The 19029-nt window shown below is 32.4% G+C and overlaps 1 protein-coding gene across 1 annotated transcript; it reads right to left on the reverse strand.

Moving 5' to 3' along the window:
- Positions 1–1902: 1902 nt before the first annotated feature.
- Positions 1903–11215, reverse strand: LOC129234184 (uncharacterized). Its single transcript, XM_054868100.1, has 5 exons — positions 11188–11215; positions 7960–8183; positions 4135–4270; positions 3239–3369; positions 1903–2262 (listed from the first exon to the last, which is right to left on the reverse strand). The coding sequence occupies exons 1-5, from the start codon at positions 11213–11215 to the stop codon at positions 1903–1905; spliced, it is 879 nt and encodes a 292-aa protein (XP_054724075.1).
- Positions 11216–19029: the final 7814 nt, after the last annotated feature.

Here is a 19029-nt window from a genome sequence, read left to right on the forward strand (position 1 = left end):
GTTTTGAAGTTAAAACTTAATGTTAAGTTTGTGTAGAGTACTGTGGGTATGAATACACCACTCATTGTACAAGAAGAGGAAACAAGGATGTGCAGCTTCAGAATCTTACAATATGAATACTTGCGGCACCGCGTTCTGGTATATTCACGGATATCACTATTACTAAAATTTAACTTTATCAATCGCACCTTATTTTGCTATGTTACTAACTTTTATATTACTGAAACAGCTTTTGTGGATTTACTTAATGTTAAGTACTTTTTTTTTCTTAACAACAAAGATCTTCGTGATCATTTTTTTTTCGACATTAGCCGATACTTAATTGCTAGCATTAAAACACAACACAAAAGGAGGAAAATTCATGAAGTAAAGTGCTAATCACCATACTGCCTTGCTAAGCACAGATATGGTATCTGCACATTTTATCAAAATTGAGTTACTGTCACCAGGTGGTCGTTAGTAATTAAATTTACCTAAATGTCAAGTGTTTTGGCTATTTTTGAACGCAAAATATTAAAAAAAAAGCTTTAAGAAAAAAGTCGTAACTGCACAGTTTGCGGAGTTTGCTAAGGCAATTTGAACGTAAGTAACAAATACTTAACCTTTAAAGTGGTATCTGCGCAGTTACCACTTTTTTCCTTAGCAATTTGTAGATACGACTTTTACACCTTAGTAAAGCAGCATATTTAATAATGTAGCAGTTTATTGTAACACAGAATACTAAATATCGTATGAAGTCAAAATTATCTTCATGCTTGGCACAAATGAATCTAAAAAATAAAACATTATAAAAAACAGATTCTTTGAATTTAAAAAACAGAAAATTGTTATGAATTACAGTTTTAACTGTCCGGAGTTTTGAAAATGGTATCTTTCAGAAGGTAGATTCTGTTAGATTTGTATTAACAAAATGAAGCGAAACAGCTTAAGTCCAAAGAAAGCAGATGTTTTCAGTATTATTTAATGATACATTGAGCATGTTTTACTAAGCTATTTTTGTCGTATGTGTGCAGATACCCCTAAAAATGCCTGGTAATTGTCACTTACGGTGAAAATAGCTTAGTATATGAAAAGATTTTCAAAAGAAAATTTATCGTAACTACATTTATTAATTTTAATCTAAGATTTTTACAAAAATACTCTTACGGTTTTTAGATAAGTTATTTATGAAACAACTACCGCAAGTTGAGCATTTAATTAAGTCATAAATCAAAGAAACGAGTTGTAAAACTTTAATCATCAATTTCTCATTTTGAGCTCTACTGCAGATACCACATCGTGCTCAGCACGGCAGTATAACTATTATTCAACTGCTCTACATAAAACGCATTGATATTTTCATACTTATTTAGAAAATTTTGTAAAAAAGAGTTAAACATATCGTAATACGTTGTACAGAAGTCACCTGACAAAACACAAATGAATTTCGATTAGTAAGTTGTAAATCACATAAATTCAAAATTTATCATGAGCTCAAGTTTGTGACTAAACTTGTTCTAAAGTAATGTATATGAGAAAAACAATATCAAATCGTGCACACTTTCGATTTTCCTCTTCAACTCAGGTTCAAATCTGGTCTTACATAAAAAAGCTCAACTCTTATCTCATGTGAACATTATTTGAAGATTGTATTTATTTGCTTCATGAAGTTTGGAATTTAAATTATTTGGATCCTTTAATTCCTTTATTTGTACATTGAGCCAACTATCTCATCTATTAACATGCTTGGTCGTACAAGTGCTTTCTTCCTTAAATATTTTTGAGAATGACAGCAATGCTTACAGTACAAGCTTAACACACTTCTCAAATAAAAAATTTTACTTGTTGATTTTAATTGGTATGTTGTGAGCTTCTCTATCTCGTGTTGTTCTTAAATATGTACACAATAATTCGTTAAAATTTTCAGTTCGCCCACCTTTTTGCTCGCGAGTGCAACCAAGAAATCCACAGCATTAGTAAGAGTGTTCTGTAAGAAATCAAATTGCGGTCAACGGATGATGAAATTGTCGGATGTTCTTCCTGAGGATCTCTATGTGGAAGGTGCGGGGGAGGGGGTGGTTGATCATTGTGCTCCCTGGAGACAAGAAGTTCTTTGGAAATGGAGGTCACTACGTTGGAAATGGAGGCTTCACAGGCCAACCTCATGACACCTTCGGGCAAAGAATCAAGGGCCAGTGGGATGTTGAGCCGCGCGGAAGAAGACTCCAGTCGATCTGGATGCAATGTCACTTCATGAATTGATGAAATACCTTCAGGAAGAGTCTGGAAAATTTTGAGAGAAAAAGGTGAAAGTCATCTAAATGGATTGGTATTTAAGTCAGAAAAAATGCTCCAATGAAAAATTAGTTTTTGTGAAATACTTATTTTGCCTTTAAAGTGACAAAACAACTTTTCAACGTAATAACACGGTTTTTAAAACGTAAATAGAACTAAAATGATAAGAAAACAACAGACACTTTAAGCGTGTTTGCAAACTGGTCGTCCCCTCCTTTTATTTTCAATATTATGTTAGTTGTGGTTGAAAGTTTCTTACACACTTTGAAGACGTAAACAGCAGTTAAATATCACCCATATCGTAACGCAGCTAAGTTTTGTACTACGTTCTCGCAAAAATATTTAGACGCAAAACATCTGCAAATCCTCGAAACTCCTCAAAAAACATCCTCGAGAACATGGTGTAAAAATCAGCTGTTTATGACAAGACTTCAAGGTCATGTACATAACAAACCGAATGTTTTTCGGACCACTATGTACATAGGGAGAATTCCGACAAGTAATGTACATTTTTTAATGGTCTCCGATTAGTTATTTAAAATCTACTAGTAGATACAGTAAAGTAAAAAAAAACAACGTTAAAAAAAGCACGAATTTGCCACGCCGAAACACGTGTCTGCTGTAATTGGCAAATTTGTGCTTTTTTTAACGTTGTTTTTCTTACTTTATTGTTCAGCACAAAGGTATTTATTTATCTTAGTAGATACTGGTCTAATCTGAACTGCTTTAATGACTTTCAAAGAATAAGAGTAAAATAGGAACAATGCAACGGAGGGAAATGATATTATAAAGTATTTTTATATACATTATTTTATCATGCGTCTTTGAGCGTATTGACTTTCAGCATTTTTTCCACGATAAAAATATATTAAACCTTAGGAGAGAAAAAAACATTTGTAAACGTAATAAATTGAAATGGCAGTACGTCTAATTTAAGCAGGAAACAAGAGTATTATTTACTTACTTGAAGATCATTGAGGTACCAGCTTAGATTAGCAGCAGGCTTAGACTTTGCAGAGTTGCACCGGACAGTAAAGTTGTCCCCATACTCTGTAAAACTTCCTTCGATTTCCGGAATTCCTGATTGAGGGGGAACTGGAAAACAATAATAAAGTTCACACCGAATATTATGTTTAAAAAAAGCACATATAAATCAAAGTAATGAGTCTTGGCAGTGAATTTGTTTGTACTGTCAATTGAATCTGAAGGGAGTCCCATTGTTTTAATTGTTAATCAGCTACAGTAGCAGAATTTTGTAAAGAAGTCTATGGCCTTAGTCATTCTAATTTACAATACGTTACAAGTTATCAACTTTTATAAATAAAATTTTTTATGTTTCAAAGTATTTTGGAAAGTTTTGAACAAAATTTTCCAACTAAATTTGTCCTCTAAATTTCTCATCGAGGTTTTCAAATGTTTAAATTTATCAAAAAAGCGGAATCACAAAAAGAAAATTAGATTCTGAATTGATGCGGTACATGTTAAATCTAATTTAACATATTAATATTCTGACATATAAAGTAATACTTGACTTCTGAAACACTAATGTCTATAGGTGGACAGGAATCTCGTACCACAAGTCTCATAGATGATCAGTGATTACAACTCACGGAAAGGAGAAAGCAAATATGAGTTATCCTTTAGCACTTGGGGGGGGGGGGGGGAATACTAGCATTAGAAACTTATTCAAAGAAAGCTTGAAGACACTAAGCACAACGCATAACACTTCAGTCAAAGTTTGCCCCAAATGTTTAAAAGAACAATCACATTTACTAACAATAAAAGAATAAACCATCAAATCAATTCGACTAACAACATTTAAATCTATCTCAACCAATTTCTTGAAAAAAGGGAACTCACCGTAAACAGTAATGTCTTTATGGACCTGGACGCAACCGAAGAAAGGCTCGTCTGCTGAGACTTGGCAAGTGTAACGACCTTCCGTGTCCAGGGTCACATTTCGGAGGTAGACTGTGCTGCGCCCAGAGCGAGAGAGCTAATGTTGAATAAAGCGAAATACATGTTACACACTTAATCTGTGAAAATATTTATTGGGCATGCGTCCGAGTAAGATAGACTTGGACTGGAAATACTTTATTTTTAATACTATGTACTATATACCATACAGAGTGCACTTGCCCAATGAAGTTTTTTGCACCTTCTTTAGTTTGGAATCGATGCTGCTATATGCAGGAAAGCAGCATCTACTATTTACAGCAAAATAGCCATGCATTACTGAATAAATTTACCTATGGCACTACGGATGGAAAGGTGCTGAGTTACCGCTCTCATCGCGAGGACAAAACAAGATAACAAAAAAATGCAATTGACAAAGTTGTAGAAAATCATTGATAGGTTAAAAAAAGACACTTCGTGGACATTCGTTCAAGGAAATAAGACGGTTGAAACTTCATTTGTTTTATTCGTGATTTTCTACACTGTGGCACAAGCAATCTATATGTGAAGAGAAAATGTATTGATCTATTACAATATACTTTAATTTGACATTGTGGTGTCATGTTTTGCAGTAAAAGTAATCATTTCTCCTTCTGATCAACTGGACTAAAAATGATGGGGAAAAAAAGGTGAATGCGCATTTTAAACGTTCTATTCGTTGCATAAATATCTACGAGATGTCTCTTTGTACTTAATCGATGATGCTCTATAAATTTGGACCTCTGTCTCTTTTTTTTACCCTATTTCGTTCCATTTTCAAGATAGGAATTTTAATTCTGCAGTTTTTCACCATGACCTGGTGGTGCCTTTGATGTTTTGTGCTGCAAGGCGACAAGGGACTTATATGAGCGCAACCTACAGAGCGTTTCATAACTAGTGGTAAATGGAAGGTGATATAAGAATTTATAAGGAGCACAAATCATGATAAATCAGTGGTCTGCATACTATGGCCCATGAGCCAAAAGTGGCCAGTAAGCGTTTAAAATCTGGCCTGCTAACTCGGGTCAGATTTTAGATCCATAGATCAACCAAGACTTAATTGTTAGGTTTGTTTACTGTAATGTAGGACGTAATTACTAGGTAGGTAGACACTATTAATTTTGTCTTGTAGTCACTTTTTCGTTTTCAATCAGTTTTATTCAGTAGTTTCATTTCTTATGAAAAAAAGAAGGCAATATGCAGATTTTTCGTTCAAAACTTGCTGATAGAAACATTGCCAATACTTTTCTCCGCAAGCAATTTTTCCCCATATTGCGATAAATATTCATAAAAAAAGTTAACAAAAATAAAAGCCGATAAAGTGGCAAATGGGCTTTTATAACTCAACTAGCGCGTTACATGCACGGCTTTACACGTAGTAGAAAATTGTCATTTGGTTAGCTTGTATGTTTACAAATAATGGATGATGAATTTCTCCCCAGTTTGCTTCCAGTTTGCTATGTTCATTTGCTCGCCTATGTTCCACGTTGTGATAATTCGCTCGGTAAAATTTTCTTAAAATTGGAATAGAAAAATAACAAAATCGAATTTTTGAAAAATTGCTTCAAAGTGCCCCCTGGCTACAAACTAATTCTGCGCCAAATTTCCTGAATATCGGCCGAAGCGGTGTAGGCGCTTTGCGCGTCTTTAGAGATCCAGACAGAGATCCGGACAGAGAGACTTTCAGCTTTATTATTAGTAGATGGGGCATTCCACGGTATTTTTGACATTTATGTAGAGTCCGTAACATGACCTTTTTTGCCATAACTTTTTAATTTACTGTTTGATTAGCATATTATTTTATTTTGATCTTTTCCTATCAACACACCAGCTCAAATTAAAATAATTTGCAAATCAAACGGTAAATTAAAAAGTTATGGCAAAAAAGGTCACGTTACGGACTCTACATAAATGTCAAAAATACCTTGGAATGCCCCAGATATTAAAAGTGTCGTCTGATCACTTGTTCCTACATAGTTTTTTAATTTTCAAGTCTACCTTTATGCATACATTTCCTGGAAAACTCTCATTTTTCAAACGCCTCATAAACACGTTAAACTAAAAAGTAGAAACCTTCTTTATAAAGAAAGGCAACACTCAATAAAGTTTTAAAACAATCAAACTTTTTGAAATTGGCTACTTTGAGACGAATTCAAACGTTTTTATTTTATTTATTTTTTTTTTCAAAATAAAATTAGCAGCAAGAAAAATGGGACATATATTTTTTTAAACAATGCACATCATTTTAAAGAGAAAATTTTTGTCTTTCAAACAATAAGAACCCCGTACCAAAAATGGTGCACCATTCCGGAATATGAAGCACTTAAAAAATTCTGAACAAAATCGCAAGTCAGCATTGAAACCTACGTGTCCATGGGCTTCGGTCTCACTTTTTTTTATTCGGATGAATTTAACTGCTATATGTCGTTTTAAATTTTAAACTCATATGAAGTTTTTGTTCATAACTTGTTTGTTTGAAATTATGGGAAAAATTGAAGAACTGATATTCTGTTCGAAGTTACTGAGCTTGCGAAGAATATTAAGAGGCAATGGGGACGAAAAGCTCTTACTTCTGCGAATTTTTTGAATAATTTATTCAGGTATAAAAACTTCTAATGCAGAGAAATTCCGAAACTTTTACGTCCAGTTTCAGTTTATGATCTTTCACAGAGCTGAGGTGTTATCTGATCAGTACCCAGCGTAATAATAAGGATGATCGAAAGGTATTTTTCACAACATTATTTTGGTCTCTTTTTTACTTAATATTACTCGAAAGAAATAAATCACTCCGTCACTTCCATCCTTATTGCCACCACAAAATCATTGAAACTTGAATAAGGATCATTGAAAAAGGAAAAAAAAATTCCTTAAAAATGACCTTTACACTTTTCGAGCTACACATTTTACAATTTGTTTCTTTTAGCTTAAGAAGCAAAGTACTAAATCGAGTAATTTTGTGAAAGTAAAATAGCATTTCTTCTGGCATAAAAACAATTTCGTTGTTTATGAGTACAATAAATTCAGAACTTGACTTAAGGATCAATGTAAAGAATCCCTTTATGGTACACTGGTAGTTTCGGTCGGAGATGAATGACAAAAATACTTTAGTAAGTTCCATTTCTATGTTAAAACGTGAGATGAAGTTTAAAAGAACTTTTTTGAGGATTTAACAGCAAGCTGGAGCATATTTTCAACCCTTAGTTTATTTTAATACCACAAGAAATGCATTCAAAGAAGAAAGGAAATGTGCTCTTTGTCAATACAATTTGTTGACGGACTTGAACGAATTTAGAATGCAATTTTAGGCAACGGCATATAGTTATGGTATTTTTAATGACAATTAAGAGTTTATTAAGACACGAAATGTACATATAATAAAAATAGACTTTTTATAACGAAAGACTTATGTTTGTATGGGTTATACTATTTTGTAATTTTTTAAACACTGAAAGAAAATAAATTTTCAAAAATTTTGTTTAATCACATAACCTGCACTATAGTACTCTTAAGAAAGTTGATTAAAATAAAATTTAAGATTTTCACCAAATTAAAGATGGTTTCACATCCAGTCTTAACTGCTACGTTAGTTTATTTTGCGTGAAATTTTTCTCAAGAGTATTTTTCTTTTTGTGGGTGGGGGGAAAAGGGGGGGGGGAATCTTCTGTAGTTCGGATGTTTTAAACAAATTAGAACAAACAAAGAGTAGAAATTGTGTAAAATTAGACACAACATTTTTTTTTAATTACTTACGTCGACCTGTAGTCCAGGGGCTTTGAAGGCCATAAATTGAGGCGAAAGAGAGGGGAAAAAACGGTAGAACTCGTGATCGTCTTTAAACCACTTTACAGAGTACAACTTTTCTCCAGCCAAGTCGTAGAGGCAAGTCAGGTACGCTGAATCTCCAGGAACCAACGTTGTTGGTACATCGAATCTAGAGATTCGAAGGCACCAGAAGGCACTCAAGGGAAAGAGGACTTGAAGCAAAATGAAAAAGAAAGAAAGAAAGCTAAAGTAAAAGATATGTGTGCAAGAGATCTTCAAAATTGTAATTATTCCGCAAAATAATAAATTGTTGGAAAAAAAAATGTTTTCAATTTAAAAAAAATCTGAACGTTTCCCATGGGTTAAAACTAGCAAACAAAAATTTAGATTTTGGAAAATATCAAATTTATTATTCGGAGTAATTGTATTAATCTTTTCCAGCATTTAAACCAGTGTTCTATATTAAATGAAACTTGGAATATATTCTTTGCACTTCACTTTTTATATACATTTTTTAATTCTTACAGAGAGGTAACTTACGTGACTGGTCGACTTATCTATTGAACAATAATTACATAGTTGAATTTCCGTAATTCAGAATTTTTTTTGAAAGCGAAAGTAAATCTCAACATATATTTAAATATTTAATTATTAATTATTTTATTGTTATTTTTAAGTATTTCAAACAGTTAGTTGTTTTTCTGTGCTAATCTCAGAATGTAAGTTATTGTGTTCTATGGAATATCAGATCCGATTGCATATTGATAAAACTTTGACATTCGTGAACTTTTCTGCTTCGGTTGGCTTTTTACTAATTGTTTTCAAGAAGGAACTAAACAACTTAATTTAAAGTAAAAAAACTATCCATCCTACTTTTGTGAAGATATGTATTTGAAGTAATTTAATGTTCCTTTAATGTGTATGCCAAATGTGGATCTTTTAATAAACAATTAAAGTAAATTAAAACAATTATGGAAATCTAGAAAAAAAAGATGCGTATTTAAAAAAAAAACAGTAATGTTCTTAATCTAGTACGTTTTAGCTGACAGAAGCATGCGTCAAACGTATTTTGAGAGGAAGAATTTTGTTTAGATATTTCACAATGGTATGTAAAAACTTAAAGTGCTGATTTAATGCTTATGATTTATTTTTTGTTTTATGATGTTTTATGAATCATTCATTCCTTTCACTGTGTCAAACTAACTCTTATATGGATGTTAAAGATACTTTATAAAAAATTATTGTCAAAGGCTTGAGTACAATTTGAATGAATGTTAAAATAACGAAAACTGAAAAAAAAAAATAACCAACCAGTGTTACTTGGAGACTCCCGTTTTATCAAAAAATGCATGAGCAGTGATTCAATCAGCTAACTAAAGACACATTGAAGTTAATAGCATGTGATTTTTTTTATTCATAAAGACAAATAGAAGTTAATAAAATGTGAAATCTGTCACGGAAAAGCATATTAAACATTACAAATTTTAAACACTCACACCAGTAACACCATTTTGTTTGTTCGTCTACTACTCGTAAAAATCGATTTGCAATTGAATACATTGTTTTTATGGATCTCATTCGTTTTACCTTTAACAAATCAAGACTTCCATTTCAAAATGAAATAAAGAACTAGTACAAGTTCAATCCATCCCTTTTCATGTCAAGAGATCTAAGCCGGCAGCTCAAATGAATTGCTTAAGAAATGCATGATGCGAGTGGTGCTGATGAGAAAGCACTTTAGTAAATATGTTCTTCAATGTCGAAAGATGCAATTTCTTTATTAACAATGGCTTTTGCACAATTACGCTTTTTGAAGTACAGTAGACCCTCGTTTTACAATGGTTTAATTTACTCGGTTTCGATTATACGCGGTTTAAGGTTTGACACCTTTATTTTATTTTACGCGGATGAGTTTCGGTATTACATGGATGCGGTAATGCAGACAGATAAAATTCTCCCTCAAAATCCAAACTCCTAAAGATTGCTGATAACGTGTAATCAACTGCATTTTCGCGTGCTAATAATCGAACTTGGGGCACTGGAGAAATTTTATGCGACTGGATCCAGAGCTATTTCCACAAGTAAAGTTATTAAACTCACACATTTCAGAACTCACTGGAAGAAGGGCTTTTAAGAGTGAAAAAGGAGGTCAAAACCAATGAGGATACCGACGTCGGTGACGCACAACCAAAAACATTCACACTGAAAATTTTGAGCCACTCATAGACAATAGAAATGATCTTTCTGATTTCTTAGTGAATGAAGACTTTATCATGAAAATAACGCAAGTGATAGCGGAATGCTCTGAAAAGAATTGCAGAGAAAAATTCTTAATGACTGCCAAAAGACTATCATAGCCAGCTCCTTTTTATACACAGAACACGAAATTAATTTATGATTTCATTATGCATGTTGTGCATAAAAGTCGATATAATCACACATTAAACTTATTATATAATTAGTCAATACTAGAATGAAGTATTTTGTTATCTACGGAACCAAACCCCAATTTTAACACTACTATTAGGTCTCAATTTACACGGTTTCGATTTACACGGCATTTCCGTGGAACGTAACCCCCGCGTAAAATGGGGGTCTACTGAATTAAATTTATTTTAAAGAATAAATGTGCTCTTCAGACGCGAATAACTGTAGTGCCGTAAGCAAGTAAACGACAGTATATGCAGACATGAATTTTCGAGATACTTGAAGAAACGCGTTTTTATTCAATGCTAACAATAGGGAAATGCTGGAATTAGACGCTTTTTCGTGCTTTTTTTCAGTAAAAACCAGATAAGCAAGCTTGTACATTAAAGCTAACGTACAACAGGTAACAACAATGCAAAAAAAAAAAAAAAAATAAAATAAAAATAAAAAAAAATTGCAGTTACCATTTTAAAAATCTCCAAGTACCTGTCAAATTTGCTTGGACCAGCTATTAAGAATCCATGTTCTAAAAGATTACGATATACCTTTATGTCAAGTAGATGGGCAATCAGTTCTTCTGATAAAACAAATGTAATGGAAGTGCCAGAAAAAAATGAGGAAAAGGCAATGAAAGCGGCTTGGTTTTTAGTTTTAAAAAAAGGCAAAAAAGAGCTCATTTTATCGGAAAGCGGTCAACAAGGGACAGAATCGGGGATCCGGACAGAGCTACGAATATCTGAAAAACGCCAGAAACATACTGCAAGTAAGTCATTTCACATTAACACTTACCGAGAGAGATGTAAAATTTCCCTCTCATGAGGAAGGAGGAGGAGATTTGTTGCGATAAACTTGCTTCAATGGCATCACATTGACCGCAAATAGGGACTAATGAAGTCCCTCAGTCAACACACCCTCTTTCGTTACCTAGTTGTAAAAGCAAAAATTTACATTGCGTTCAGCGCAATGTAGGAAAATATACACAATTACAAATGGTTATAGAAAAATTCAGTATAGTCATAAAAGTGAATGAAAAATAAGCTTTGTGCCCCCAAATGTGAATAAAGTGATAAACGAGCGTAAATAAAACAAGAAATTTTAAGAAAGCACAGCATATAGTTATTTTAAGGCTGCTGTGGTAAATTTTTTGCACCTATGAAAAGGATCCAGTAACCTTGAAATAGCTATGTCGCCGCCTCAAGAAAAGAGAAGGATATCTTGCAGTTTTTTTCAGGGATAAGATAGCTTACTGTTGCTCTGAGACGACGATTTGCTGTATTTTCTTGTGATTTTCTGTCTTGAGACTTACGCTAGTTTTTCACTTTATTCATAGTTATAAAAGACATTAGGAATTTTGACTCATGCAGTAAATACATAACAGTACTGTTTACTTTTACCACTAATAGAAAACAAATGTACTTCGCGTCGTGCAAATATTGCTGGGAATTTCAAAAATCGACAGTGACATGCTTACCATTACTTCGAAAGACATGTATACTCGGGTTTTGACAAAGAAGACATTGTGAAACAAATATTGCTTTAACATCCTTATTAATTATCAATTTGTATTTTTTTTCAGCTGTTAAACTTTTCAAATCAGAACTGTTATTACTTTTAATAAAACGACTGTTTCACCAACGTCTATTACTGCTACTAAAATACTCAGCATTGAGAAACACAGCAGTATCGTCCATGAAATACACCGCCAGCTCAGTCATTCCATCCGAGGATTGCAGTTTCGTGCTTATTAGCACTCATCAGCCCGAAATAGGAAAAACCTGAGCTGGGAAGGGGGAATCACTTAAGGAAGCCAAGAGTGCCAAACAAATTGGTAGCTAATATAGAATTGTTCTGTACACCGATTTAAAATCAATTGTTTTGAGTCAGATACTTGCGGTTGAAACATTGCCGGTTTATTAAGGTATGCGCGCACCCTAAATAATTTTCTCTTCAATATGAATTGTCCTCTCATAAAACTTCGAACGTTCCTTAAATATCACATAAATATCACATTTTGAACATTTATTTAATGAAAAATTAATTATAAAGTCTTTTAGTAAAAAAGCTTTTTTTCTAAGCAAAATATCTACCATTTCTTCGATACTTACAATACATTCACTTTTTTTAAAAAATAATTTTTAGAACTTTTTGTGTCTATCTCTTTGTTAGATATCAGAGAGTGATATGATTCTCCAATTTGGAAACAGTAAATTAAAACCAGGTTTTATAGATAAAGGTTTGAAACAATTCCCCGAAAAACGTGCCGATTCAGACTTACACCACGACCAATATCATAATGAAGCGGAGTGGTTAACTAAAACACTATAATTAATTTTGTTTGCACTGCAACGTAATAAAGAAATTGAATACGGATTGCGTAAATTATGCTTATTAAATTATTTATTAATTACAAATATAATTTTCACTTAAAATTTCAACTTTTGGAGAAAAGAATCCTTGTGCGTAAAATTGACCCCCCCCCCCCCTCCCCCTGAACTGCTTGTCTAGCGTTTCATCTAATTTTAATTAGTAGTTTCCTTGATTTTTTGGGAATGTAGCTTTTTATTCTTATATCTCTTAATAGGTATTCGAAATTCATTACACATCATTTAATTTCAGATAATTATAATGTAGTTTTGTTTCAAGTGCTAATTAGTTTTAGCGGTTCGCAAGAAAATAGTTTCTGGAATAAGTTTTTTTTTTTTTTTTTTTTTTTTCATTTTTCCAAAGCTATCTTCATTATACCACAGGATCAACTCAAACACGTAATCTAATTTCAAACCAATTGAATTAACAGAGATAAAGACTTGAGTGTACACATATAAATATATATACGCATCTGACATTGAATTAGATACTTCCATTTTTGAAATTTATATTTTTTGTGACATTTTAAAGAGAAATCGCGGATCAAACGAATCGAGATGATACAATTTAGAAATTAATTAAAACGCTCTCATAAAGATCAATACTGTTGCAGAGTATACTTTTCTTCCTCTGGGAGAAGAATCTTTAAACCTTCTTGCATTTGAAAGGATAAATTATTCGTTTGCTTAATTCTTAAGGGGAATACACTTAGTTCAAGTCAAACGAGCAATTTTCAAATTGCAATATTTTACCAGGTTATTTTAAAATTAATTAAATACATATATTAAAATAGATGATATTCGCATACATGTACAAATCAAGACTGTTGATTGAAATTTATACGGCATTTACATAACAAAAAGATTTCCTTGCCAGTATCACTGTTTGCTATTAGTGTAATTTATTATTAATGCATGTAAAGAATTGTGTACTTTAAATACCTCAGTATTTGTGAAGAAGCACTAATAGTGAGGTATTTAAAGTACGCAATGAAATTTCTACCTTTTAAATAATATTTAGAAAAATACCGCAGCTCGTCAAGTTAATCTTAAAACTTAAAAGAAAAACATTATACTAAAAACTGTACTTATAAAGTCGAAAATAATAATTCACAACTACGTATAATCGGACAATCACAGAAACAACAAAAACATAGTTCAAATAATAAAAATCTCATTTAGTCTCATTTGGGATAGCGTAATTCTGTTATTGAATGAGAGTATTTTTTAATTTTGTGGTAGTAGAAAATAAATATTAAGCTTTCACAGTTAATTCTATTTAAAAAAAGCAAAATTTTAAAAAATGAAATACTGCAGTTGAAAAAAGAAATACGTCCATCTACTTACTGAAAATCTTTACTTTAAAAAAAAGCTAATAAAAATTGTCTGTAAATTATTTTGTTGCACGAGGGTCTTCACATCGAAGCGTTTTCCCGAAAATTCTACTTCTTTTTCTTTTTTTACTTTTCCAATTTTTAGCTCATTTTTCACCCAGATTTAGTACTATGGCAGAAAAATATTTCATGCACATTTTTGAGTTTTAGACAAGTCGAAAGCAGCTTAACATTTATAGCAAAAGATGAAGTTGGTTTTAAATTTTTACGAACAGTAGGAGATTTGTAAGAATTGTTTTAAGAAAACCAGAATCCTATTCTGAATATTCTTAAAATATTGCTATTCTAACATTCTTTCTGTGGTGTTTTAGAAAAAATGTGTTATTTTGCGTTTTCAGCAAGGAAGGGGAAATTTCCTTCTTTAAAAATATTTCTAAAGCTTCTGCTAGTTTCTGTTAAGCAGCAAAATTTCTTTTTTTTTTTTTTTTACTGTTATACTTTTTTAATGTGAATAATAATTCAATTACAACTAATATTAAAAGTTCTTTGTTTGTTACGATATTGATTTATTACAACTAATTCTGAAATTCTGATTAAAAATCTTACCATTTCATTTTAGATAATAAAAGCATTTTCAATTGAAGAAATGTTCATAACTTTTACGGTTTGGTTTTTTATTTATTATTGATTGAATGTAATTTATCGATTGTTTTATCTACTTACAGCCAAACTGGTTTAATGAATTATAATTCAATAAAAAAAACGTTTTTGTAAACCACAAATCATTAAGTTTTGCCAAGTTAAATCTTACTTTTGGCCCGATAAAGGTAAGTTTTTAATTTATGCCGGTTAAAAAACACGGAAATAGTGAGACGGAAATGCTGTCATAAATGAGAGAACATTTGACGACAACTTATAAATGTATTGAAAAATATGGAGCCGAAAATGAAGCACCAAATTAGCGTACAACATACACGAGCACATGTAACCATGTAGGTATTTCATTTCTTTGACCTTTTTTTTTTTTTTTTTTTTTGTTTTGTTTCAAACAAAATAAAGTTGTTGTCCTAATTGCGACTTATTCACTGCTAGTAGTACTGCTAAATTTTCAAATCTGCCAAAAAAATATGAAAAGATATTGAAAAAAAAAAAGAAAAATAATTTGAATTCTTAAATTTCGAATTCAAATTATGTTTTTCGCAATCACGAGTTGCGACAGGACCCTACTCATTATTTACTACCCTACTCACTTGTTTCTAGAAACAGCTCTTGTCCCTCCAAGTCTGCCCCTCCTCTTGGCGGTAACGTGTTTATAGTTGTGTATTTGTAGGCTTGTGTGTGTGCGTAGACCTGTTTGTGTGCACGTTGGCGTGTGTGTAGTGTATGTGTGTAAAGGCGTGTGTGTGTATGTATGAGCGTGCGCGCGTGTAGGATATGGACGCCACCGACCTGGAGAAGCGGATTGCTCAAGACCGGAGGAGTTGCTCCTGCAGAGGACGGTGGGGATTGAAAAAGGAACCAAACATCAAGGAAGGTCGAATGAGAACAATTAACGATCGTGATTGCTCAAAAAAAAAAGTAGATTTTAACTGTAAATATTTTATCGTATCAAATGCCCTTTTAATTTTCTACTACGGGTAAAGCCGTGTGGGTACCGCTGATATGTAATAAAATTTAAGACAATAAACGATCCATTTAAGATCCGAAAAGCGGATTCGGATACAGATATTTATTTTCTTTCGGATATTCACGAATACCGATACATTACTAATTCATACTGCACAAAACTTGGTAACACTGCCGAAAGCCTCTCCTAGCACAAAAGCTACGTTAACAGAGACTTTACTTCATATGTTAAGTAGGGTAGGACGAAAAAAGGAAATTTTCGAGAAGCAACTTCTAATAGCAAAAAAAAAAAAAAAAAAGTTTGAACATAAAAGGTAAAAATGGTGAATTTTCAAATATTTTCATAAAAATCCAAATGTTAAAAATTTTTGTTCTAATGTCATTTGCATGCTTCCTTTTAATACTTTCTTCATATATCTTTGAAAACATGATTTCTTTGCAAGTTTTAGTTCGTGTATAAGTCACAACGTTACGTAAAATTAACCAAAAATTGACGTTTTGAGCTTATTTTACACATTACAGTATTTCATCTTTTAGATCCCAGTTATGGTTTTTTTTTTCTTTTTCCTTACGATAAATGGGCATTAAACAGCTTTTGGCTGGTAATGCAATTATATTTTATTGCCTTAACAATGCAGAACCCACCACAAGTAGGTGATTGCACTTTCTGTTCCACCCAGCTATTCCCAAGTGTGTTTTTTTTAGGACACGTATTTGTAAAGTAACTTATAGCTATTGTGAATGAACGATTTTAAACAATTTTCTTTGTTTGGATCAAGCTTTGAACTTGAACTTACGACTCAGTTTTGGCATTGATCTTTCCGAATGTAAAGTTTTTAAGATAAATCCGTTTCGTACGTCTAATACCTAAAATGAATTTCTACAGATTCACCGACCAATTAATTCAACAATCGAGTGTAATATGGGTATTTTGAAAATGTATCCTTAAGCAAATGTACAGTTTCTAGAAATGTTAAAATATCCTTGTTTTTCACATCATTGCTGCAGTGGAGAAAAATAAATAAGTTGATCATTTAGCAGTTATATTTCGAAGCTTCAAATCTTAATATTGGTGGACGAAGTTCTTTTATAGCTATAGAAGTGTTTCTTGCTGGGTTAATCTTTTGCGTTGTATACCATATTGTAATCCAATTCCTTTCTGTTTCACTTCTTGTCCATTGTCATGACGAACAGCAATTTCTCAGAAATAGCAAAGTAAGCATTTCTTTGAATTACCGGATCTATGATGTTTAGAGGATCATCAAATACCTGACCTGTAGATTTTGTAACTTTAAATAAGTTTGCCGATCCATGTTTCACGGACGTTTAATTTTTTCTTTGAATTACGCTTTTATCAATCCATGCATGCAGAATTTTTAAATATATAATTTACGAGTAGTTTAGTTTGAAAAATATAGAGACTCACTCATTAGCACTTGTTAATGAATGCTAATGACTAAAAGGTCTTGGTTTCGGGTGACTGAGATCACTATCACAATATCATTTCTGTATTACATTGACAATATCCATTAAATATACTTTTGCTCGATTTTTAAACCAGTGTTTAAAACTTGATTTCTTCCGACCGAGTTCTATCTAACTTAACTACATATAATTGTGCAAAAACAGTTGAACCTTTACCTACAATTCTGTTTTTGTTCCTCTTTTACACTCCGTCTGTTGAAATGGTTATTAATTGCTTAGTGAGTCGGTAGATTGGATATTTTGGGATGAATGAGACATGATATGGATTAATGTGAAAAACTTTATACTCGCTATCATTCTTCCGACCTAGTAAATTGTATATAATTAGACAAGAATAGTTGAATATTTACCCATAGTTCAGTTTTGGGGCCTTTTTTACACTCCGGTTATTGAAAGGGGTATTTAACTAGTTATTGAGTCGGTAGTTTGGGTATTTTGGGATGAAACATGATATGGATTAATATGGAAAATTTTATGCTCGCGGTCATCAATGCAAACATTGAGTCACAAGTCCAACTTCAAACCTTGATCCAAACTTAAATAATTGTTTAAAATAATATAGTTATTGTGAATGTATTTTTTTTTTTTTTTACAAATGTATAACTTCTGTAAATAACTAGCCTTCTTGGAAATTGCAGGGTGGAACACAAAGTGCAACCACTTACTTTTGGTGAGTTCTGGGTATAGTGCAATAAAATATAAATCCAATCCAACAAAAAGTTGTATAATAAACATTTATTGTTTAAAAAAAAAACTGGAATCTAGAAGAAATACCGAAATGTGCAAAATAAGCTAAAAACGTCGATTTTTGATAAATTTTACGAAACTTTGCGGCTTATGTGCGAACTAAAAACTGTAATGGAATGTAAATATTTCCAAAGATATATGAAGAAAGCATTAAAAAGGAGCGTTTAAGCGGTATAAAAACAAAAATTTCGAACATTTGTTTTTTTTTTTTAAACATATTTAAAAATTGACCATTTTTCACCTTTTTTTCAAACGTTGCTGCCAATGCGCGATCTGAAGACAAAATTTATTAATTTTTTTATCATTTTCCCAGATTTAGATGTTTAGGATTTCCATACATAACTTTTTTTTGCTATTAAAAGTTGCATCTCGAAAACTTCTGTTTTTCGATCAACCCTACTCAACATATGAAGTAAATTCTCTGTAAATGTATTTTTACTTTCTTCTACGTATATCTAATATATAGAAAAAAAGTATTGGATTCGTGCAAATTTTCGAATTCCGAATTTTGACGGATTCGAACGTTTTGAGGTGTGCTGAGTCCATTTCGACTATTTTTGGAAAATGTCTGTCTATCTGTGTATGTATGTGTGTCCGTGTGTGTGTGTGTGTGTCTGTGTCACGTCTGTGCGTGACCAGTTTTTTGTGGCCGCTCTACAGCAAAAACTACCACATGAAATCGAACGAAATTTGGTACACATATGTGCCCCTATGTGAACTTGTGCCCATTGGTTTTTGGCGCGAATTCCTTCAAGGGGGGGGGGTGGAGCAATGGGACGTTTTCTGAGTTACGCGAGCTTGCTATTCCTCAGGAAGTAACTGGAGGAATCAAACAAAATTTGGTCCATATGTTGCTATTAACAGGAACGGGTGCCGATTCAATTTTGGTGTCAATAACTCAAACGGGAGTTGAGCTATAGAACGTTTTTTGTCGTCAATTGTGACTGATGTATCTCAAGAAATAATGAACGGAATCAAAGAAAAATTTATCGATAAGTAGCCCCTAGAGGGACTAAGTGCTGACTCTATTTTGGTGTCAGTACCTGAAAAGGGGATGGCGCAATCGAACGTTCTTT

Source organism: Uloborus diversus, chromosome 1 (genome assembly GCF_026930045.1).
Source record: "Uloborus diversus isolate 005 chromosome 1, Udiv.v.3.1, whole genome shotgun sequence".
In the NCBI taxonomy this organism is placed as follows: Eukaryota; Metazoa; Arthropoda; class Arachnida; order Araneae; family Uloboridae; genus Uloborus; species Uloborus diversus.

Bases quoted from the DNA above. Each gene is read 5' to 3' on its own strand.
- LOC129234184 (XM_054868100.1), bottom strand. From the start codon at position 11,215: ATGAGAGGGAAATTTTACATCTCTCTCG. The intron at 8,184-11,187 runs GTAAGTGTTAAT...TTTTGCTTCAAG, and splicing joins GAAATTTTACATCTCTCTCG to TCCTCTTTCCCTTGAGTGCC. The intron at 4,271-7,959 runs GTAAGTAATTAA...ATTCAACATTAG, and splicing joins CCCCTGGACTACAGGTCGAC to CTCTCTCGCTCTGGGCGCAG.